This window comes from Trachypithecus francoisi, unplaced genomic scaffold (assembly GCF_009764315.1).
Source record: "Trachypithecus francoisi isolate TF-2019V2 unplaced genomic scaffold, Tfra_2.0 Lachesis_group4, whole genome shotgun sequence".
NCBI lineage: Eukaryota > Metazoa > Chordata > Mammalia > Primates > Cercopithecidae > Trachypithecus > Trachypithecus francoisi.
Window position 1 is genome coordinate 141,646,383 of NW_022681469.1, and position 25,069 is coordinate 141,671,451.

The 25,069-nt window shown below is 48.8% G+C and overlaps 1 protein-coding gene across 13 annotated transcripts in view; it reads right to left on the reverse strand.

Annotated features, from left to right (window-relative positions):
- TNS3 (tensin 3) overlaps positions 1-25,069 on the reverse strand; it is a 353,662-nt gene that overhangs the window by 182,234 nt on the left and 146,359 nt on the right. For 8 of the 13 annotated variants that reach the window (XM_033194200.1, XM_033194198.1, XM_033194194.1 and 5 more), the window contains one exon: positions 23,974-24,012. Coding sequence is in view for 6 of the 13 variants with exons in the window: in XM_033194194.1 (XP_033050085.1) it covers positions 23,974-24,012 (39 nt within the window). In the remaining 7 variants the exon portion in view is untranslated. Of the gene's footprint in view, positions 1-9,034; positions 9,191-12,968; positions 13,230-23,973; positions 24,013-24,116; positions 24,138-25,069 lie in introns of those variants that run through there. The other 5 variants (XM_033194191.1, XM_033194196.1, XM_033194203.1 and 2 more) reach the window with 4 other exon arrangements.

Consider the following 25,069-nt stretch of genomic DNA (forward strand, 5'->3'; position numbering starts at 1 on the left):
CACTTCTGAAACCCAAGCTATCAAAAACCCATCATCACCATGGTTTCCTGCCACTCAAGCACCTAGAATGCTCCCTATTTCTATGGAACTCCGAATCAGTCCCCTCCAACCACTACACACTATGGTGCCCTCCACCCATCCGCTACCACTCATCCTTTCTGCAGAGGCAGAGCGTATTACAGTTGAAGGACCATGGGAAAGGACTTGGAGGCAAGGAGCCTGGCTCAAATCCTAGCCCTGCCCTACAGACAGGGTACTCTGGGCAGTCAGTGATCCCTGTCCCCTCAGTGTCCTCATCTGTAAAAAGAGGAACAAGGACAGGGACCCAGCGCTGTCCTAAGGAGCACCCCGCACTTGCTCCTAGCAGCTCACAAGCAGAACCCTGAGCCTATCAGGAGACTCTGGGAAGAGGACATAGTCTGAGGCACCAAAAAAAAGGAAGTATCAGATGTCTGCTCAGGTCAATCCTAAAACCTATTGAGACAATGTGTCTCATTCCAAAATAATGTCAATATGCCACATACATGATGTTCACACTACACAGAAACACGAGCAATCTTACTCAATTTCTTACAGATGAGGAAATAATGTCCTTGGTATCTAACAGACCTATCCAAGGTCATCTGGTTAGTCAGTTGCGGCCACATCTGCCCAGGATCAGTGCTCTAAGCCAGGGCCCACGGCTCCTCCCCACTCCCACACACACGCCAGTCACCTGGGGCTCTGCCAAAGGGCAGCCTCACTAGCTGAGCACAGGGCATCCACTTCCCTTTTAAACATAGGGACAGATGTGTCCTCCAACCTCTGAGGCTTCCATCTGGAAGTGCCTCATGAGTCAGTGGCTCGAGTTTAGAATGCCGTACCTCCTGGATGCCCCAACCTTTTTTTTCCCTCATTTCTATCTCAGAGAGATTAGACGTCCTGTACAAATTGGATCTGAAAATAATAAAATATAATATAAAACAAGATGAAATAAAATCAGTCTGCACTGGGATGAGCTGTGAAAAACGGGGCTGCTCAAGTCGTCTCTCGTGAGCAGAAGCCGACCACAGAGGAAGACTTCTGCATGACGAATAAGCAGTCCCCCCAGCCCCTCCCGCAAGTGGGGGCTTGCAGCTCAGGAGTCAGACCCCAGGCACGCAGGCCCCAGGCCATCTGAGGAGCCTGTGTAGACCCCTGTGGCTGAAGATCAGGGCCTCACTGCCCCTGGGAAGCGAGCTCTGAGACCCAGCTTTTTAAATAACGAGTACTACTTACTTTCATTCTTACGATAAAAGTTACTCTGCTATAGAAAATTCAGAAAGTAGACATATACAAAAAGAAGCAGACAGAATCAGCCTCTCCCTCCCTCCCATACCCCAAGATAACCAACTTTAGCCAAACAGGATGGACCCCTACTGAATTTCTTCCACCCATACTATATTTTCTTCAGCACTGCAATTTTTAATAGTGGCATGGTACCCAATTGTCCAGATGGAACATAATCCCCCTTTAATGGCATGTTTTTTGGTCTCCAATTTTCCACTCTTATGAATGATGCTATGAGAAACATGCTATAGTTTAAAATGTGAACATCCTTAGTGGCTGCCTCGGGATAAACACCCAGAGATGCCACATGCTTTGGGGTCCACATCGCTAGGACTTCCTCTAGAAAGTGCTGTGACTTCCAGGACCACATGCATCATCCCAGAGAAGAGGAAACATACGAAACGTGAAACCCATTCCATCTTTTTCTATTTAAGCATATTTTATCCCCTTTCCAAAAAAGAAACTATCTTGTCAAAGGTAAAGGGACTTGAAGTGTCTGGATAGTTATGAAACCAATGTCCCAGAGAACAGAGCAGAGAGGAAAAGAGCACCTCCAACCATCTCTGTAAGCACCCTCATCCCCTCCCAGGTCAGTCTCAGGCACCAAGTGGACTATGCCACTAGAGTGTCCTAGAATGTAAATTCCCCCACAAGAGAACCACGGCAGGCCCCCACATCCCCACACAGGGCCCAGTGCCGGGTGCATCAGAGGTCCCCAGGACATAAATATTCATAAACTGAATGATTAACGAAAGAGGGGCAGGGCAGTGGAAGAGAGGATTCATCTGTTCCATAATCAAGACCATTACTTCAAGTTTATGATTTATTACCCACCATATCTGGCAAAGGCAGCACTGTCCCCTTCCCCACTGGAGACTGACAAAATGCCTGGTACCATCTGTTAGTGGCTGAAATGCATTCCCACCAACATCCATATGTTGAAGTCCTAGTGCTCAGGACCTCAGAGGGTGACAGTTTGGAAATAGTGTCTTTAAAGAAGTGATTAAGTTAAAATGAAACCATGAGGGTGGCCCTAATCCAGTATGAGTGGTGTCTTTTTTTTTTTTTTTTGAGACAGAGTCTCACTCTGTCGCCCAGGCTGGGGTGCAGTGGCCGGATCTTAGCTCACTGCAAGCTCCGCCTCCCCGGTTTACACCATTCTCCTGCCTCAGCCTCCCGAGTAGCTGGGACTACAGGCGCCTGCCCCCTCGCCCGGCTAGTTTTTTGTATTTTTTAGTAGAGACGGGGTTTCACTGTGTTAGCCAGGATGGTCTTGATCTCCTGACCTTGTGATCCGCCTGTCTCGGCCTCCCAAAGTGCTGGGATTACAGGCTTGAGCCACCGCGCCCGGCCAAGTGGTATCTTTATAAGAAGGGAGATTAGGACACAGACACACACAGAGGGGCAGCCATGTGAGGACACAGGGAGAAAACAGCTGCCTACAAGCCAATGAGAAAGCCCTCCGGTGAACCCAACCCTGCAGACACCCTGATCTCAGCCTTCCAGCCTCCAGGACCAAGGGTGATAAGTGCCCATTGCTGCAGCCACCCAACGGTGGTGCTTTGTCTTGGCAGCCCAAGCTGACCAAGACACCATCTGAAAGCTCAGAGATGCCTGGTGGGTGTCTGGGCAATGTTACTGCCAGGAGCAACCTTCAGCTCCCAGGATGTGCAGGTGGCCTGGAGATGCTCACCTGCCGCCCAGCACTACCCTCACTTTACCCTCTCCCAGCAGGAAGCCAGGTTGACTGTGAACAGCAGCAGTAGAGCAAGGAGTGGCATAAGATGTGGGGCCGGAACGGCCCCTAGACACACATAGAAACATTGCCTCCTCCTACTGAATGTACGTTAAATAAAAGGGAGGGACAGTGGGGAAAACAATCCAGTAAGTAAAACTGGTTAATGTAACCAGGAAGATTGGACAATTTGATGGGCATGCCAAAATACTGAAGGAGGAGGAACAGCAGGAGCATTGAGACACAAAATATCCAACTACTTTCAGCTCTTCCTCCACCTAGTAACTTCCAATGAAGCTGAAGGAGGATGTGCTCTAAACCAGAGAGGTTTTATGTGCACCATGTAACTTAATATTACAGATCTATAGATACCGCCATGAGAAAATAAGTTTATTGAGTAATTAACTTCAAATTTTATTTTCCAGCTGTTTGTATGTGTCCAGCCTCACTGAAAACGCTGGAGTTGAAAAACAAAAAACGGGAAAGAGCATATTCCCGCCTTTGGGAAGCTTACAGAGAGATGAGGGGACATGGGTGGGCGTAAACATAAGACAGTGAGCCCTGCATTAAGTGCTGTATGTCGAGAAATGAGTGTACTGGAAGCTGAACCAGACTGAGCAAAGCCACATTCGCGTGTGAGTCTCTTCTGCTTACTGGTTGGAATGAAACTGCATCTTGCCCTCCAAGAACCACATAAATGAGGTCACTCCAAAACCACCTCTATAGGCTTTCCACCAACCATGGATCTGCTGTCTCCCTGTCTGTTCCGTGAGACAATATGGAATGCATGCCATGAGCCAGCTGGCTGGGCTCCACAAAGGAGCACTGGAGAATTGGCTGTTCCTGCTCCCACTGAGGGGCTCAGTCAGCCAAGACTCTAGCAGTGCAAAAGTAGGAACTAGATGAAGACTGAAGGGGCCCAAGGGCCTTCCTCACCACCCCGTCCAGGAACATCATTATTACTACTGAGGAGCCGGGCACTGCATGCCCACCGCATGCCTGGAGCCAGCAGGCTGGGCTCTGCAGTCCCGCACTGTGTAGAATCTTCTGTCAAAAGCTGGCCAAATGACCACTGTGTCTGCTCCCAACCCTCCAAATGCCGGTTGTACCAGTTATTATAATTGCAGAGTTTAATAAAATACTGCGGAAATCAATGAAATGTGAGCAAAAAAAGGATTTGTTACTGCTGTGAACACTGAGGTTTTTAAGAGCCTTGCATGAGGCAGTCGGTAAAACTCATTAGGTTTCTGTAAGGCAGCTGGGGCAGAGTCCAGAGGATGTCTATGCTCTGATTATTCCTAAGTATCTTTAAGCTTTCTTACACTATGAGGAACCCCAAATGAGAAATTTCAATGGCTCATTGTAGATGTACATTACATAAAAACAGGACAGGGAACCCCAAACCCCGGAAAGAACTCAAAGACAGGATGGGATGGTACGTCAAAGACCGGTGGCCACTTTTAGCTGTTTTCAGACACAATGGAATGCTAAAGTGAAAGGTTCAGAATTCTGCAAGTTAACTGATATTTCAGTTCAATAATCACTTATAAATTCTGATCCTTTTAAATGACAGGTTCTGCCTGGATGCGGAGCCAAATGCGTAGTAAGTGACACGCAAGCAGCAATCACCCTCCTTGTTGCCCCTGCATTAATACCAGTAACGATCGCTGTCACAGCAAGTCATTTCACATCCGCTCTATTCCTGACATAATTCAGCATGATTTGCTTGTACTCTCTCTCCATCCTTATAGCAGCCTGCTGAGCAAGGAACCCTTATCATCCGCACTTTGTCACTTCATCTAGTTCAAACCCAGGACCGGGCTTGGCCACCTGAGCCCATTTGCAGTGAGGGGAGTGCTAGGACACAGGCCAGGTCTGTCTTAGCTTTCACTCCACCATGAGGGACCATCGACTTTCCTACCTCCCTAGAACTCCAGAGCCAAGACTAGATAGCCCGCTGCCCCAATTCCTCCCCCGTGTGCTTCTCTTCTCCATGCCTCTCTGGTTTGTAGGAGAATTGCCCATCATAGGTTCACAGAAGGCAGCCAGAAAGTGGGCTGGGATCTGTTCTCTCAAGATAGTAAGCTCAGGGAAAGAATCATTAAGTGAAAACCTGACGACGGGGCTGTGTTACTACGGACCCTAATCAATATCTAATCAATTACAGTTGATTTTCGTTATTGGAGGTAGTCGTGTTCTATAAAGTCGCTGCAAACACTGATTTGACCAACACTGAGCTTCTGTCTCTAGGAGAAATACACGGTTAGGGTCCTTCGAGCTCTAGTTACAGTGTTTTCACCAACCGATTCATCACATAACCTTGGCCGGGCGCAGTGACTCACACCTGTAATCTCAGCACTTTGAGAGGCCTAGGCGGGTGGATCACCTGCGGTCAGGAGTTCAAGACCAGCCTGGCCAACATGGTGAACCCCGTCTCTACCAAAAATGTAAAAATTGTCTGGAGTAGCGATGCAAGCCTGTAATCCCGGCTACTCGGGAGGCTGGGGCATGAGAATCTCTTGAACCCGGGAGGCAGAGGCTGCAATGAACCAAGATCATACCACAGCACTCCGGCCTGGGTGACAAAGAGAGACCCTAAGTTAATAAATACTGTTGATTCATTAACATGAAACTCTCAGCCATTGGTGCTGTAACTCACACCTGAAGGAAGAATTGTCTAACACATGTGCTTTCTCCATCAGGCACAGCACAGTCTTCTTGTGCTGAGGGACACTGGACATCACATCAGCACTGCACTTGCATTTTAAACAGCAAAATCAACAACAGAAGCACAAAAATGGGGGAAATGTAGCACTAAATAGACTATGGGAAGGATGCCTGTCTGCAGTACGAGCTGAAACAAGGAAGAGTTTTACTTTGTTCAGTGTTAGACGGGAACATGCAGGTAGGCAATCCGAATTTTGAGTCTTTCTGCTCACGTCTTCAAAGGATCACAAAACTGTCCTTGGTATTGATTTCTGGGTTACAAATAAATTGTATCTAGGAAGCTAACTTGCAAATATGGAATCCACAAATAATGAAAATCAACTGTAATTTAATCTTTAAATTTGTAGATTTCAAATTGGTAGAAACTTGCCAGTTTCTAATTTGAATGTCCCCACTTAATACACCTGTCACTCTAACATTATTAAAAGGGCCCTAATCACGGCCTAGTCCACTTACAATTTTTATCTACCTGACTCTCCTTTTGTATTCCTAGGAAGCCTCGTGCTGCTACAGAAAGCAAAGCCTTGGAGGAATCCTTCCTCCTGACAAGGGAGCTCCAAAGTGGCAAGTCCCCGCTGCGGATGCCTTCTTCTATGCGGATGTCTTCTTCTAAAGACATGCACTTCTCTTCCAGATTTACATTCCCTACCTGAGGACCTCTATTGATTTGGCAATGTCTTGCACTGAGAAGCTTAAAGCATTTTCTAGGCAAACACATTGAGGAATCTGGCATCGGAATATTTTCTACAGCACGTATGACAGAAGCCAATAGTCATCTGCCCAGGATGGAAAGGAGAAAGGCATCAGAGAATGAGAGTTTCTCAGGTGGAAAGAAATCATAAACGTCAGGTCACCCAAACCCCAGAGGCTGCCGAGTTCCCAGTAACCTTATGCCCCCAGCACCCTCAACACCCCCAGGATTGCTCAAGGTGGCCCCGGGTGGCAGCCCCACTCCAGCAAGTCATCTCCTAAAATAGGCTGAACAAACTTCATCTTGCATCAGAAACCACCACGAGGGCATATTAGGACAGAGATTTAGGAGCCCTATCCCAGAATTTCTGATTCAACATGTCTGAGGGGGGACAAAGAGTTTGTATTTCTAAGTTCCCAGACTTGTGCTGATGCTGCTGGTCGTAGATAACACTCTGAGATCCACTGACCTAAAATATTTGTGCATCAGTGTGGTTTATACTAACAACCTTGTCACCACATGCAACACGGGCTTCATTACTGCATCCTCTGCCATCATTTGCACTCAGTCTCCCAATCACCCTAAGAACGAGCACTACAACATAACTTCCAGCCACTTAAATGGCACCAATGATGGGGAGTTCAAGACGTCATACAAGTCCAAGTCCATGTTTAACTCTCCTAATTTTCCAAAGTGCTTCGCTCTCTTGAATTACAATCTGTGCTCACTGAATGCCTGCACCTCGGCCCTATTTCCTTCCATGCACAAAACCTATCAAGGCTGATCTCCCTGGTGAGAGAGTTGTATGATTTTCCCAGGGGGAAAAAAAAAATGTAAAAATATACCTGGCTAGCATGAAACAGCCCTTTATTCGGGATGATTTCTTTAAAGGCTTTATGAAGCAAGTGTTACTGTTTCACAAAGCAGCCTGTGAACTCTGTGCCATGTGTTGACAAACTCAGTGGGTTTTCAGTGAAACATTTCATCAAATAAGACACATTGTAGCACTACTGAGGGGATATCACCCAGATGTCAACGGCTCAATGCCGCACAGGAGACTTGTGGGAAAGTCTTAAGCCATTAGGTCATGGAAGATAACTGTGCAAGAGGGGGAAAGGACACTGGCTTGGGAAACACTGGTGTGTCATATAATAAAAACAGTGACCAGCCAGCCTGAGCTCTGTGCCTGAACACATCTTCTGCACCCTGCACAACACCCCTGTCAAGTAGAGACACATGGATCAGGAGCCCCAGGTCCTACCACTTGGTTTCCAGTCACCAACCTGTCCCCAAATGAACTGCATCTATACACCGACACACCCCCCAACTGTGCCATTTAAAGCTAACCCTAGATATCACACCACTTCATCCATAAATATCTCAGTACATATCTTTAAAAGTCAAGAACATTTTAAAACATAGAACAAATTACCAGTATTGTGAAGAATAATTCCTTAAAATATCTAATTCATGTTCAAACTTCTCTGCTATAAGTGTTTTGGGGTTCTTTGGATTTCTTCTTACAGTCTAAGTTACAGTTTGAATTGGGATCTGAATAAAGTCTTATGATGTTTATTTAATATGTCACTTCAGTTCTGTTCCTTTTTTTTTTTTTTTTTTTTTGATACGGAGCCTCTGTCGCTCAGGGTGGAGTGCAGCAGTACAATCTCGGCTCACTGCAACCTCCACCTCCTGGGTTCAAGCCATTCTTCTGCCTCAGTCTCCCAAGTAGCTGGGATTACAGGTGCACACCACCACGACCGGCTAATTTTTGTATTTTCAGTAGAGACGGGGTTTCACCCTGTTGGCCAGACTGGTCTCAAACTCCTGACCTCAAATGATCCACCGCCTTGGCCTCCCAAAATGCTGAGATTACAGGCGTGAGCCGCAGTACCCAGCCCAGTTCCTTTTCCTTTCTCCTCTTTTTGCAATTTATTTGAAAAAGACTGGGGTTGTTTCTACCCAGTAGAATTCCCTCTGCCCTGGATTTTGCTGAGCCCTGCAGTGTGGCTTCACAGATGTCCTGGCCCCTGGACTTCCTGTCAGTTGCAGATGGAGCTGAGACTGGGTCTGATTCTGATTTGATTCTGGTGAGGACTTGGCTGGGGTTAGGACTTGGCCGTGTACTTCCTGAGAGGAGGCTTACAACCCTATGACCCGTGGTCTAACTCCCCTTTTGTGATAGTGGAGGTTACAGAGGACCACAGCCTGGAACCAGACAGTCATGTATTAGGAGTTTGGAAAGGGCACTATGTTAACCCTATCACATGTTCAAGGTTTATTAGCTGGAATTCCTCTTTCAATACAACTTTCCCTCTTCCTTTATTTGGAAACTCCAAAGAACAGTTCCCAGAGGTTAAATGCTCAATTGCTTCTCTTTATTTACCAAATCAGAATGAGTTGGTTCCCTAGCATCCCCCAAAGGTAACTAGGGAGTGCTATGGTGGTGATGGCGGTAATGGTGATGGTGATGATGGTGGTGGTGATGGCGTAAGTAATACTTCTGAAAGTCTGTTGTATACATTAGAAAATTATATCTGTGTCCAAAGTACAAAGCTAACAGCTATTACAACCTGGATGCAAGCACAGCCTGCCCCTGTGAAGTCCCTCATTTTCCATGACCCCAGGTCCTCTTCAAATTCCATTCTTTCTGGAAAGACAGGCCATGCGGCTCCCCCAGGGCCTGAGAGCCAGAGAGGACGGGATGAGGAGTGCTGGTGGTCATCATGCTGGAAAACGAAGTAGAGAAAACTTTCTACTAAAGTAGAAAATACTCATGCAATTAAACATGTTTCTCCTTATTCTTTCTTTACAATTGAGCCTCCAAATAGGACAAGGTTTCCAGCAAGGACTTTTTTTTTTTTTTAATTTTTAACAAAAATTGTTTTCTAATACTCTCAGGAAAGTGCACATTTTAAACAAACCTGTTATAAATGCACCAGGAGAATGAGACAATTATCACAGCAGCTATGAGGACCAGGAGCCCATGAAGTTTCAGATTTTGAGGGCAATAGTTGCCCTGCTGCTGGCAGACTGACACTCAGACTTGGGTCCCCAGCAACACACAGCATGAGTGAAGTTTCTGCCCAAAAAGCTAAAGATGCCTTCAGTGACCTGAGGAAACCGCCACGGCACCTGCTTCTCTAAACAAGGACTATTGAGCCACAGGACACCAAAAATTCATAGCCCTGCAACCCCCATATTTGAAGATAAGAAAACAGAAGGTTAGAGAACAAGGCCATGCATAACAGGAGCAGCCTAAGCCTAGGCCCTGGCTCCTGGACCAAGCCAGTTCCCTCCCATGGCGCCTGCCGGCTGTCCCCCAAGTGGATGTAGGTTGGGGATGTTGTTGTGCGCGGTTTTCTACATAGGTATCCCTTTTGCAGGTAAAATACACTCAGGTAAAATAAATAATGCTCCAGTCGAATGCCTCCCCTGACCTGGCATCTGTAACGCCTCCTTGTCACATGCCAACTTCTCTCCAACTACAGACATTAAAAAAAAAAAAAAAAAAAAAATCAGGCCAGGCACAGTGGCTCAGGCTTGTAATTCCAGCACTTTGGGAGGCCAAGGCAGGCAGATCACGAGGTCAGGTGATCGAGACCATCGTGGTTAACACGGTGAAACCCTGTCTCTACTGAAAAAATACAAAAAAATTAGCTGGGCATGGTGGCCGGCACCTGTAGTCCCAGCTACTCGGGAGGCTGAGGCAGGAGAATGGCGTGAACCTGGGAGGCGGAGCTTGCAGTGAGCGGAGATGTGCCACTGCACTCCAGCCTGGATGACAGAGCAAGACTCTCTCAAAAACAAAAAAATAATAATTAATTAAAAAAAAAAAAGAAGCACTTTGATAAGATGAGGCAGGCAGATCACTTGAGATCCAGGAGTTCAAGACCACCCTGGTCAACACAGTGAAACCCCGTCTCTACTAAAAATACAGTAATTAGACCAGGCACGGTGGCTCACACCTGTAATCCCAGCACTTTAGGAGGCTGAGGCAGGCAGATTACCTGAGGTCAGGAATTCGAGACCAGCCTGGCCAACATGGTGAAACCCCATCTCTACTAAAAATACAAAAATTATCCGGGTGTGGTGGCACACGCATATAATGCCAGCTACTCAGGAGGCTGAGGCATGAGAATCACTTGAACCCAGGAGACGGAGGTTGCAGTGAACCGAGATCACATCACTGTGCTCCAGCCTGGGAGACAGAGGAAGACTGTGTCTCAAAAAAAAAAAAAAAAAAAAAAATCAGTATTTAATGTTCCCCTTCAGTAATTACTGCTATTTCCTGAACCAATCACACATGGCCACTGCCTTCAAGGGCCCCTCCATATTTAAAATGTGTGACTACTGCTGAAAGAAATCAGAGAAAACACAAGCAAATGGGAAAACATCCCAGGCTCGTGAACTGGAAGAAATGGCCATACTACCCAACGCAATTTATAGATTCAATGCTATTCCTATCAAACTACCAACATTATTCTTCACAGAATTAGAAAAATATATTGTAAAACTCATATGGAACCGAAAAAGAGCCAAAACAGCCAAAGCAATCCTAAGCAAAAAAGAACAAAGCCAAAGGCATCACATTATTCAACTTCAAACTATACTACAACGCTAACGTAACCAAAACAGTACGGTACTGGTACAGAAACAGACACATACACCACAGAACAGAATAGAAAACAGAAATAAAGCTGCACACTTACAACCATCTGATCTTCGACAAGGCCAACAAAAACAAGCAATGGGGAAAGGACACCTTATTCAATAAATAGTGCTAGGATAACTGGCTAGCCATATGCAGAAGAATGAAACTAGACCCTTACCTTTCACCATATATAAAAACTAACCCAGGATAGATTACAGATTTAAATGTAAGTCCTCAAACTATAAAAATCCTGGAAGAAAACCTAAGAAATACCCTTATCAACACCAGCCTTGGGCAAAGAATTTATGGCGAAGTCCCCAAAAGTAATTCCAAGGAAAACAAAAATTGACAAGTGGGAGCTAATTAAACTAAAGAACTTCTGCATAACAAAATAAACTATCAACAGAGTAAACAGATATCCTACAGAATGGGAGAAAATATTCACAAACTATGCATCCAACAAAGGTTGAATATCTCACACCAGTCAGAATGGCTATTACTAAAAAGTCAAAAAACAACAGACGTTGGCTAGGCTGCAGAGAAAAGGAATGCTTGTACACTGCTGGTGGAAAAGTAAATGAGTTCAGCCACTGTGGAAAGCAGTGTGGAGATTTCCCAAATAACTTAAAACAGAACTACTATTCAACCCAGCAATTCCCTTGTGGGTATATACCCAAAGAAATAGAGATCATTATAGCAAAAAGACACATGCACTCATATGTTCATCACCATGCTATTCACAATAGCAAACATATAGAATCAATCTAAGTGACATTAAGCATTGGCTGGATAAAGAAAATGTGGTACAGGCTGGGCGCAGTGGTTCATGCCTGTAATCCCAACACTTTGAACGGCCAGGGAGGGCAGATTACCTGAGGTTAGGAGTTCGAGACCAGCCTGACCAACATGGTAAAACACTGTCCCTGATAAAAATATAAAAATTAGCCAGGCACAATGGCAGGCACGTATAATCCCAGTTACTCAGGAGGCTAAGGTAGGAGAATCGCTTGAACCCAGGAGGCAGAGGTTGCAGTGAGCCGAGATCGTGCCACTGCACTTCAGCCTGGGCAACACAGTGAAACTCTGTCTCAAAAAAAAAAAATGTGGTACATATACACCATGGAATACTATAAACCCATAAACAAGAAGGAAATCATGTCCTTTGCAGCAACATGGATGGACACGGATACCATAACCCTAAACAAATTAACATAGGAACAGAAAACCAAACACCACATGTTCTCACATGGGAACATGGGAGGTCAACACTGAGCACATGTGAACATAAACATGGGAACAGTAAACACTGGGAACTGCCTAAGTGAGGAGAGTGGGAGAGGGACGTGGGTTGAAAAACTACCTATTGGGGCTGGGCGCGGTGGCTCAAGCCTGTAATCCCAGCACTTTGGGAGGCCGAGACGGGCGGATCACGAGGTCAGGAGATCGAGACCATCCTGGCTAATACGCTGAAACCCCGTCTCTACTAAAAATACAAAAACTAGCTGGGCGAGGTGGCGGCGCCTGTAGTCCCAGCTACTCGGGAGGCTGAGGCAGGAGAATGGCGTAAACACAGGAGGCAGAGCTTGCAGTGAGCTGAGATCTGGCCACTGCACTCCAGTCCGGGCGACAGAGCGAGACTCCGTCTCAAAAAAAAAAAAAAAAAAAACTACCTATTGGGTACTATGCTCCTTACCTGCATCCGGTACACCTGGGTAACAATCCTACACATGTACACTCTACATCTAAAATAAAAGCTGAAATTTTTAAACAACTTTAAAAATCTTAAAATAAATAAGTAAAACACGTGACTGCTCTAGAATCTGTGCCATGAAAGAAAAGAAATCCCACTCAACCTGATTTTTCTTGTCCGCAGCAGACGTCCAGCCATCAGACTTGGCAGCATTCATTCATTCGAAACATTGCTTACAGGTGCGTCCAGGGACCATACCACAATGTATCAGCCGAAGGTGTCTTTGGTGCGTCCAGCCCTGACCCAGCCCACCTGTCACTTTAGGAGGAGAGTCCCCAGTGCAGAGAAATGCAGCAACCCTGAACCACAGATGCAGGTAATGGTCAGGGCTGGTGGGAATCCAGCGCCTGTGAGCCACACACCTGCAGCCCAGGCCTCCTAGCTGGGGTGGGTTTTTAATCATTAGCCAAGGCTTTGTGCTCCTGGGTGGATGTAAGCTGACACCGGGGTTAATATGTTCCCTGCTGTTGACCGTTCACAATTCCCTCCACCTGCAGAGGCGGGACAATAGCTTCAGGAACAGTATCCAACCCACCACTTTCAAATTCCAGCTACAAAGGGAGAGTGCCTGCTTGTGTGAGGCTCACATTGACGGGTGTTGTTTTGTTGTTGTTTTGTTTTTGTTTTTTTTTTAATGTGTTGAAGGTTTTTCCCTCTTTCTCAGCAGGTCAGTGAACTGAGACCTGCGGATTCCTGGCTGTGGATGAGGAGTCTGCCTGAAGGGAAGGCCAAGGCTGCCGGGAAGCCTCCTCACTGGGGCTGAGTTCCCAGAAACCCTTTGGAAATAGCCAAAGGCCTGGATGTTATTTTAGGTGTGGGAGGAGACGGTGAAATCAAAGGAAAAGTACGGATCAAAGTTTAGCCTGTGGGGAGAGAGGGTGAGGGTGGGGGTGCCACAACCCACAGGCCTCAGTCCCAGAAGTCTGTGCCCACAGGGTCATGATGGCCTCACCAGGCAACTGTGCAGATGCTGTGGGGAGCAGCTGGAAACAGAGGCCAGGACCAAGGGCAGGGGCCATCCTGGTAACCATCTCGCCGTCCCTGTCTCTGGGAACTGGGCTGAGCTCTGAAGGGCAGCCGTCCTGGGTCCCACTCACCCATGGAGTCGTTGAGGATGGAATGGAAGGGATCTTCCCTTCCAACCTGGGCACCGAGTGACTTAGGGCCTGACCCCTGTAGGCAGCTCCAGGGCACCCGCGGGCCCTGTCAGCCTTTCCTGGAAGAGTCCTGGGGTGACGGAAACCTCACAACGCTGCCCAGTTCGAATGACAGTTTATCACCAGAAGCTCCTCTTTTAAACAAGTTCCACTAACATCTTCTGCTGTTTCTCTGCCCATTCTCAAAGTCTGCTCCATCTGAGCAGGATGCGGCAGTCTGGAGAAGGGGCCTCGGCCAGCCTTGCCCAGGAGCCACCTTGCCCTCGGGTGGCCACTGAGTACCAGCTCCTCGCAGTGCGTGTCTCCACCCAGATGAGGCTGGAGCGCCATGGGCCAAAAAGGAGTTCCAGAAATGCCTGAGGAACAACTAATCTATATGAAAGAAGCGAAGGGATGCACCCCATTGTATTAATTTCCTAAGGCTGCTGTAAAGTACTACAAAGTGGGTGGCTTCAAACAAGGCATGTGTTCTCTCGCAGATCCAGGGGCTGGAGGTCTGAAATCAAGGCGGCAGGAGCTCTAAGCCTCTGAGAGCCCTGGGGAGGATCTGTCCCTGCCTCTTCCACTTTCTCAGGCTGCCACAATTAGTGGGGTTCCTTGGCTTGCAGACACGTGGCTCCAGCCTCCGCCTCTGTCATCACTTGGCTTTCTCCCCTTGTCTGCATCCTCTCCTCTTCTTACAAGAACCCAGTCATGGAAATCAGGCCCAATCTAACCCAGCATGACCTCATCTCCATCATCATTCCAAATAAGGTCACATTCAGGGGTTTCAGGTGGACATGAATTTCGGGGGAACACAACTCAACCCCCTGTATCTCCCCTACAGATGGTTCTCTGGGTCTGTGAGAAGTAGGGATGCCCTGCTGAGTGTTCCAGGTCGAATGTTCTTCTCACTGCACGCCATTTCCTTACCTGCAAGGCTAGGCGTGAGTGTCACTCAGAAAGGAGCCCACTGGCTTGCCCTTCTTCACTGGTACCCATTGTGTGTGCCCATCAAGAGAAAGGCACGTGCACAGGGAAATAGGGAGACACTTTCAAAGGGGTGAAATGCACAGAAATCTCAGAGCAGTCCAGGACTGTGACCCTAAACTTGCTCCCTGGCAGCTCCCTACACAGGCCTTACAGTTGATTTGCCTAAGGCACTCTCTAGAGGTTGGAGGTGTCTAGACCAGAGGGCGCAGGTGTGCCGTGGGAACAGGAAGCCCTAGCCCACATCTCCGCACATCTTCAGCCTGTCCTACTCCCTCTCACAGAGTAAATCCCCGACACTCCTGCTGGCCTTCACTTGTTCCAAAGCAACAGAGAACCATCCTGCAACACATCCACAACCTCTCAGGGCTGAGGTCATGGGAAGCGATGAGGCAGGACCCTGAGCCATTGCTGTTCAGGACGCAGCAGCTGGAAGATGGGGCTGCAGCGCATCCGCCAACATCGATGCACCCTCCAGAGGGGCACTGGGTGAGAAGGAGACGGACTCACAGTGCTGGCGCCACCCCTTCCTCACCTTCAGCTGAGCGACCTCATGCGCATCCAGCCCTCCCAATCTGGGTGTGATCACCCACGCAGCCCTCCTCCCACCTGACTGCTCAGCATCCACACCCATTGTCCTCCACTTTGCCCCGCCAATGCCCAAATGCTGCGTGCACAGGCTAACTAAACACCACTCTATGATGACTGAGTGTCAAGGTAAGATCTGAGGAATGCAGTATCAGTTTTTTGTTTGTTTGTTTGTTTTTTGAGACAGAGTCTCGCTCTGTTGCCCAGGCTGGAGTGCAGTGGTGCCATCTCGGTTCACTGCAAGCTCTGCCTCCCAGATTCACGCCATTCTCCTGCCTCGGCCTCCCAAGTAGCTGGGACTACAGGCGCCCGCCAACACACCCAGCTAATTTATTGTATTTTTAGTAGAGACGGGGTTTCACCGTGATAGCCGGGATGGTCTCGATCTCCTGACCTCATGATCCGCCCGCCTCGGCCTCCCAAAGTGCTGGGACTACAGGTGTGAGCCACTGCGCCCGGCCCTGTTTGTATTTTTATTTCTGGGTCTCGCCTGACCTTTGCCAAAGCCACAGATGTTGAGTTTGGCTCTTCTGACCAAATGGAACACCTGGACGCTGATCCAACAGGATCCTTGAAACTCTCTGCTTCCTGGAGATCAGAGAGATTAAGGAGCAAGGACATTTGTGTATCTCCATTGACCTAATAGAACTCAATTTCACTGTGACTCTAGTCAAATATGTTTGCATGAAGGCTCCTGATGAGACACACAGAATCTGAAAGGGGCAGCGGTGGATCCAGACACCACGTGCATGCATACATACACGTGTAGGTGATCTTCAGCCGAGACTCTGCTGTGGTGTACAGACCCGTGACTGTGTTTCTGAAGTTTACCGCAGTGGTGGAAACAACCCAGAAGCAGGAAGTAACCAATGTCCAATCAAATACCTGGACTTATGGGCCGTGAGGACAAGAAACACATACCAACAGACTTGCAGGACGCCTTCTAATGACAACATGCATGCAGAGACCACTGCAAGCTGGGGCCGGCAGAACAGACCCACATAGGTCACCTGGATCCACTGTCCCAGATCACCGGATGCTCAGCTCACTAAGCCCCCCACCCGGTAGTTTACATGTGGAAAGTGTGGGTGTTTTGTTTGAAATTTGCTTAATTTTTCTGTAAAATAAAATGGAGATCATTAAAGTGATTTCATTTATCTGAAGCTCCTCATCATCCATTTGGTCCGCATTCTTTCAGAAAGAATCCAATCGCTTCATGAGACTCCATCACAGCCACTGGGGCAGAGGCAAGGATGGCAGCACATGACCTGCACAGACTTCCTGACAGTCACATCTGTCCTGTCCTTGTGTTGGCTGGTCTTGTTGCTCTGGTCACTTCCTCTGTCTGGCTTTCTGAGTTCAAGCAAAACATACTGAGCAAAGTCTCAACACATGCACACACAACACACACCAAAAAACCTCACACACAATGCCACACACAACACACAAAACAGCATACACAAAACACTTCACACACAATACACACAAAGCACCTTATAAGCACATATCACATACACAAAACACTTCACACACAACACACACACAAAGCACCACACACAACACATGAACACACACAGCACACACACCTCGCACAACACACAACACACACAAAACACCTCAAAACACACATAAACCACTTCACACACAACACATACACAAAACACTTCACGCAACACATAAACACAACACACACATCTCACACACTACATACACAACACACACACTGCAACACACACAAAACCCCTCACACATAATACACACAACACACACAACACAGACATGTACACACACACCTCACACACAACACACCTCAGCACCACACACAACACACATAGCACAACACACACACCTCACACACAACACACGACAGACACACCTCACACACAAAACAAACACCTCACACACACTTCACACACAGCACACACGTACTGCAACATACACAAAAAACACCTCACACACACGTAACACCTCACACACAATACAACACACACAAAACACACATGACACACAAAACACTACACACATTGGAACACTCAAAGCACCTCACACGCAACACACAACACACACACCTCATACGACACACATGACAGACAACTCACAAACACACAAAAAACACACCACACACACCTCACGTACAACACACATGCTGCATCACACAACACACAAACACAGCATACACAAAACACCTCACATCACAGACAGCTGTGCAAAGGTGGAGTGTGAGCTCCAGCCTGAGGCTGAAATGTGAGCCCTGCGGTCACCTTGGAGGGAATCAGCCTGCTGGCGCTGGCGTCAGGTTAGGTGAACCAAGAGAAGCACCGCCCTGATGACTCAGCCACTATTCTTACCCAACCCCTCTTCCGGGGCCACAGACCACAATGGCCAAGGCCAAGCAAGAACAATCACAGAGTGAGTGCAGGCAGCTGGCCCGGGCTCGGGACCTGCCCGGAGCTGGATCAGGCACTGCCCTGAACCCTCCCACACTGGAGGGGGCCACCAGAAGGCGGGGACACCGGCCTCCTTCAAGAACAGTAGCCCCGCTGTAAACAGGTGGCACTTCCCTGGGGCAGGCCAGGCCCTCCCTGGAAGCAGGCTGGCTGTGGGCTGCCCAGGAGGCCGGGGGAGGGGCGGGGGGGGGCGTGGAGTGGGTCCCACACATGGCTTCAGGGTGTCCTAGTGAAGGCTGCCCTACACTGAGGGCACCAAGATTTGCAGGTATGAATCAGTCGCTTGCAGAGGGTATGAAGGTAAACACAGGGCGGAAAAAAATAAGGACATTGCCCTTGAACTTCAGTCAAAAGCTATGGAGCCACCATTGGGACCACTGTTAGGCCACAGCATCGTGAAAAGATCCTGCAAACCTGCAACTACCAAGGACAGACTCGCGTGTGCCCTTGTTCTGACCGCGGTGGTGCCTCCAAGTCTGCAAATGCGGGATCACAGGAATCATCTACTCTAAGTGTCTGTCATCGATATCCTCACCCTCAGGAAGCAGGGGACGCGCTCTGGAACTCATCAGACTGGTTCTCTCCGTCAGGAGAACCAGATCAACAATGAATGGCACACAGCAAAGGTTGCGGGCACCAGAAGAACTGCACTGCCAAGTCACAACCAAACAGGCTCTTCCCCACACATCACGTGTCTTCCCTGTGTCACACCAGCACGGAGGATCTAAGCATGTTATTTCATTCGATCCTGGCAGTGACCCCAAGAGGAGCTGGTGGCACCCTCATTTTACAGAAGAGGAAAGTGGAGCCTAGAAAAGTGAAAGAACTCCATTCAAGGTCACACAGCTCACTAGTGTCATAGCCGGGATGGGACTCAGCCCAACTCTAGTCCATGCTCACACCTACTACTACATTCTGTGCCTGTGTGTGCATGTGAGCACATGCGTGTACACATACATGTAGACTTACAGAGCAGCTGGACCACAGGCTGTGACTCCACTGTAAGGAGCCCGGCCACCTCTCCCAGCCTTAGGGACAGCAGTTACCTGAGCAATGGTGAAGCATTCTCGCTATGACCCAGCAGACCACAGCCCCTGGAAAGGTAATGTAAGCAGATGAGAAAGACACCAACTGTCCCTTTATAGTTCGAAAAGCCAGAGGTCCCAATAAGGCTATGCTTGCCTCCGATATCCCTCCAAAATCCAGTGCCAGTAGCTTGCCTCTGACATCCCTCCAAAATCATTCCGCTTGACCCGTGGAGAGGTGGCGCATGCCCCGATGCCTTAGTCTACACCCTTCATAATTTCCCTCATTGCACATTTTCTCTGCTGATTCTTATTTCTTCCCACCTTCCAGAAAGGCACATGCCAATCATTGTGGTTTCCTTTTTACACTGGCTCCCAGGAAGCTCCAATCCTGTGTCCATGTAACATCCACTAAGCTGACATTCACAAAGGGAAGTTTGCCTCCCAGCTCCTTTCTCAACAACACTATGTGCTGCTTTTGAGTTCATGAATTAATCTAACCTCACATTCCACTTTTGTAAGCTGCAGCAATAAACAAACAGAAGATTCTGTTACCCGGAATAGGAAAACGAACATCACAGGTAAACAGCCACAGGTTCAATGCACCACAATCACAGAAAATGTTCCTTCTCCATTGTGTCTTAAATGCCCCAGGGAGCCACAAAGGCACCCTATGGCTGCAGACAAAGGGCCCTCACACAGTATAATGTCATTAAGGTGACAGACACCCTTACAGTCCTGTCGTGGGAAGTCAGCAGGCAAGTACCACTGGCATGGTTCATCACCGCCTTCTTTCTGCCCCACCAGGGAACTAGGCCCAAGGGATTCAAAACAATCATACCCTCAGCCAGCGCAACTCCAGGAATTTTGACAGACCCGGCAGCTCACCTCGATAAAACATGCTGGGATGAAGCTATTCTAGAACTTCTCCAAAGGGGTCATGCCCCTCAGGTTAGCTACAGAGCAAAGGCAGGCGCTGGGGGTGGGTACAGGTGCCAAGTGAACTCCAGGTGTGGGAGGGGCCTCAGCACAGGACAGAGGAGAAGGGCAGCCAGGTCTGAGGGCAGGTCACAGAAGGCCATGCAGGGGCACTGACACCCCAGAGAACAGAAGCCACTTAGTATCTGGGTGATGTAGGAGTTTCTTCACTTTTCTGAGCTCCAGCAGGTGAGGGAGGGCAGGGCATCTGAGACAGAATAGGTACTCAATGAATGGTAACCAAAAAAAAAACAAAAAAACAGCTATTAGGTGACCTGGCCAGGTTCCACAGGGCACAGTGACACCCCAGGTGACATCGGGGATGTCAGTATTATCTGAAAGCAATTCCATGCCCATCCAAAATGCCAGGGATCACAGTGCCAGAAGACTCAGCCCAGACAGGATCAGGAAAGAAGAAAAAGACTCTGCTTTCTGCCCTGGGAAGCCACACTGTGCAGGTGGAAACCCTCCCGCCCAAGCTCCACTAAATAGGAGGGTCTACTTCTACAAGGCCACCCAGCAGGGAGGCAGAAGAGTGCTCAGGCCGGGCTGGGCTGCCACATCCATCCTTCCACTTACTCCTCCACGCCAGGAGGAAGACAGCACTGCCCTGTTTAGGGGAAAAGCTCCATGCAAAATAAAGATGTGAGGGAACTGGGTGTCTTGGCATCAAAGGCTCACCAACAAATCTGATGGCAAGGGACTGTCTACAAGGTGGGAGAGCCTCAGCTACCACCAGGAAAACAGGCTTCAGCTAGGACCTCGGGACAGGCACACAGCTCTGGGGCCACCGGGGCCTATGACAAACCTGAGGAAATCAGTCACAAACCGCAGTCTGTCAAAACCAAGCATAAAGACACGCCCCCAAGCTCCCCTACGCCCCCCGCCACCGCACCCACCCGTCGGGGGTGAGTGCCACAGAAGAATGGAGTGAGAGTGGACCACAGGCCTGGGGACACAGCTGAGGCCAGCAAGGATGGCCGGGCAGGCGCCCGCCCCGGATGGCCCCACACCACCACCTGGGGAGAGCAGCCCAAAAGGCAGGCATTGCCAAGGCCACCCCGACTGCATGTCCACAGGCTGATCCCTGCCCCAGTTCCAGCTCACAGCCAGGATTCCCACACTTGAGCTGATCAACCTTGCCAGAGGGTTTGTTAAAGCACCGATCACTGGGCTCCAGCACGAGTTCCTGATTCAGTAGGTCTGGGCTGGGGCCTGAGAATGTGCATTTCTATAGGTGCCCAGGCAATGCTAAGGCTGCAGGTCCAGGGACCACACCTGGAGGCCATCTGGTCAAGGCAATCTGAAAAGGTCACAGAGAGCTTAGTACGGAGTGGACTCACGCATGTTCGTCTAAGGGAAATGCACACACACACACACATTCACATACACATAAACTCACATACATAATAAACACACACATCCATACATTCACACACAGGTAACAATTACATTATCCACATATATATATACACTCAGATATTAATAACTACATTCGAAACCTACACACATAACAATTACAAGATGCGTATATTCACATATGTAACATTTATATACATAATATACGCATAGAAACATTCATACATATATACACTCACATATAAAGACTACATACCTAATATATATATATTCACATACATAGCACTCGTATGTGTGGCACATGTATGTATTCGTGTGTTGACACATGTATAACATGTACATATTCATTTGTGTGCATATAACAATTACATGTATAATATGCATGCATGTGTTCGTATACCTATAATTACACGCATAACATGCATGTCTATTCATATACATGTAACAACTGCATGCATGTGTGTATTCATATACATACAACAATTACATACATAATACACACACACACACACCACACACACACACACACAGCAGCAAGGGGAGTGGGCAGGAGCCAGGCTGGGCTAGAAGAGCCAGATCTCTTAGCAACCGCACCTATGAAAAGATTAACAGGGAGGCCGTGTCCTGATGCAGGGGAAGGGCTGTGCTCCAGGAGACTGAAGACTCCTCTCTGGACCCTGGGCTCCAGGGGGCACAGTGACAACATCTAAGCAGCCAGGACGGGGCTCTGGCCTGTCCCGGCTGTTGACAGCCCTGCAACCCATGTCTTTAGACCCGGCACACGGCTTTAGCCCTCTGGTGCCTCTGATGTCCAGGGCTCACCAACAAATCTGATGGCAAGGAACTGTCTGCAAAGTGGGAGAGCCTCAGCTGCCACCAGGAAAACAGGCTTCAGCCAGAGCCTTGGGACAGGCACACAGCTCTGGGACCACCTGGGCTTTAGCCCTGGGCTCCCGGGGCCTGTGACAAGCCTGAGGAAATTGGTCACAAACCGCAGCCTGTCAAAACCAAATGCAAGGACACTCCCCCAAGTCCCCCCACTCCCCCCGCTGCCCCACCCTAACCCCTGTCAGCGGTGAATGCTACAGAAGAATGGAGTGAGAGCGGACCACAGGCCTGGGGACACAGCTGAGGCCAGCAAGGACGGCCGGGCAGGCGCCCACCCCGGATGGCCTCAGTTCTTGATGCTGCAACATGTTTTTCAAAGTTTGTCAATATTTTAGGTTTCTGAGTGAGATTTTTTTAAATGTTCCTATGACCTCAAATGCATACTGTGCTCTTCCAGAAGCGAAGAGACCACACCATGTGACAGCATTAAAAGGAGCATAATAAGGGCACCCTGCCTGTGGCCAGGCTTCTGTGACAGGCCTGAGCCCATAGTCCCTCTTCTTTCGTCCGCAGCTAGGTTAGAGAGCACCCCTATGGCCACTGCATAAAGGAGAAAACTGAGGCTCAGGTCAGCAGGGGGAGAGGGCAGGGCCTGGCCACTCAAGTGATGAGGTTAGAGAGCCACCCCCATGCCCAATGGCTTAAGGAGGAAACCAAGGCTCAGGTGGGCAGGGGGCAAGAGCACAGCCCAGTCACTGGAGCCAGGATCTGATCTTGACTTCATCAGAGCAGGGAAGCTGCCACACAGGCGCCACTGACCGAGCCTGGGGAAGGATGTCCTACTGCACCACAAGACAGAGGCAGTTAGCCAGTTCCATGTCTGGAGGTCACCAGGCTCACAACCCAGAAGACTGCCAAAACTTTCTCCAGCAGAACACCCCAGATTCTGTGTATGGCGAAGCTAGGGGGAGCCAAGGGCAGAAAGCCCTGCCCTACTTGAGACGTACGGGCAACAGCACACCTGACAGATGTCCAGGAGGAACCACGGCGTACCTGTTTCCCTACCCCACCGGGGAGGCCCGAACCTGCATACACTTCCCCAGCAGCAAGAGGCAGCTTCCCATCTCCCTCCCAGGGAGTCGCTTCTGATATGCAGTGAGAGAAGAGGGTCCTGTGTCCTACTGTCTAGGCACAGTGAGCCTTTCAGTTATCCTGCAAGCTGCTAATAAGCCCTAAGAAACAAAGCTTCACTCCCTTAGCTCCAAAGGGTGGAGGAAATTTGCCTAATCACAAGCCAAACAGAAAGTGCTATTGTATTTACCTTCAATCCGATTTGAACACACACACACACCCAGTATTTGTCAGAGTTGGATGTCAGTCTACAAACCACTACACTACATTGTCCACTGACACCAGGTGACCCAGGCACCCTCACTATCCAGGTTTTTATCACTAAGACAACAGACTTAGCCAAGGAAACTCAGCCTGGGGAGATTCGCCCCGAAGGTAACTATTACTGATAGAAAGGCAGCTCCTGCAAAGGTGCAGCGGATCCTCTTCTCTAAAAAACCATGCAAATGGCCAGTGCAGCATGGTCAAAGGTCCTCAGAGAGAGCCTTGGGAATGAAGGCTACAGGTCAAAGGGAGGGCATGGATCCTAGAGGAAGCCAAAAGATCCCCAAAGAGGGCCCAGCTTCAAGAAAGGACTTAGTCCCCCAGGATAGAACAATGGAGCCAAAGAAATGCAAAGGGCTTACCTGTTCCAGTCGGGCTTGCACACCGCAGGGAATCACCACCTTTCAAAGACAGAAGAAACAGATAAGCAAACGGATTCTCCAGGAAAAAAATTAGCATAATAATCGAGCCAGGCTCCCAAAGTCTGAATGAAACTGTCTCTAACCTCACTCCGACCACAAAGCTGTAGCAGATCAAGACTGACAAGATTTAGAGTTAAGAGAGTCCAGGGTTTTGTTCACTTTTGGAAAGTCCCTGTCCTTTTTGCTAATGTCATGGAAACCATGGGACCTCCCCTTCAAGAAAAATGCAAATCACTCATAGATACAAAATTTAGCCCCCATTTGCACAAAGAACTGGTAGACCTCAAGGATGGAAACTTCCGAGTCGGTCTGTGTTTGGGGAGCTTGGGAGTGGGGCCCAGAGAAGAAGGTGGAAGGTGCTCCCTGGCGGTCTTCAAGCCCCTACTCCTCCCGTCCTCACCCAGGGGCATGCATTCTCTACACAAAGGGCCACTTCTTCTAGAACTATTTCTACAAGTAGAACTGAGAGTCTGAATGTGGCAATGTCGACGTGGTTATTCCATTCGACACAAGAGATGGGAGAGGAGACTTTGACTCCATCAGAGTCTCTGAAGACCGACAGCTCCCTGGGAAAGACAAAGAAAGCAAGGGAGGCGAGGCGGCTCAAACACAGTCAGGAGAGGCAGTTAGTTATAGGCACATGGAGCCACCAGTCCTGCAGGGCAAATCTCCACCACTTCCTAGCCATGGGACCTTGGCCTTTAATCCCTCTGGGCCTCAGTGTCCACATCTGAAAACTACAGGTAACAATAGTGCCTTCCAGGCAAGGTCACTGTGAGAATTAAGAGATGGCATGTGAGGAGCTCAGAAGAGTGCCTGGCACAGGGCAGGGACCCCACTCACAGGCACAGAGCTCTCCCTGAGGACAGGAATTAAGGGGACCAGACTGGCATCGCGCTGCTCTGGGGGGCCGCTCAGGAGCCAGGCGCCAGCAAACAGGATTCGGCTCCTGGCGAGTGACCTCACTCCTTAGCTTTCTCCTGGCACTGCCCCCTCCAGAACCCTGGCACCTGCCTTCTCAAAGACTTTTCTGAAA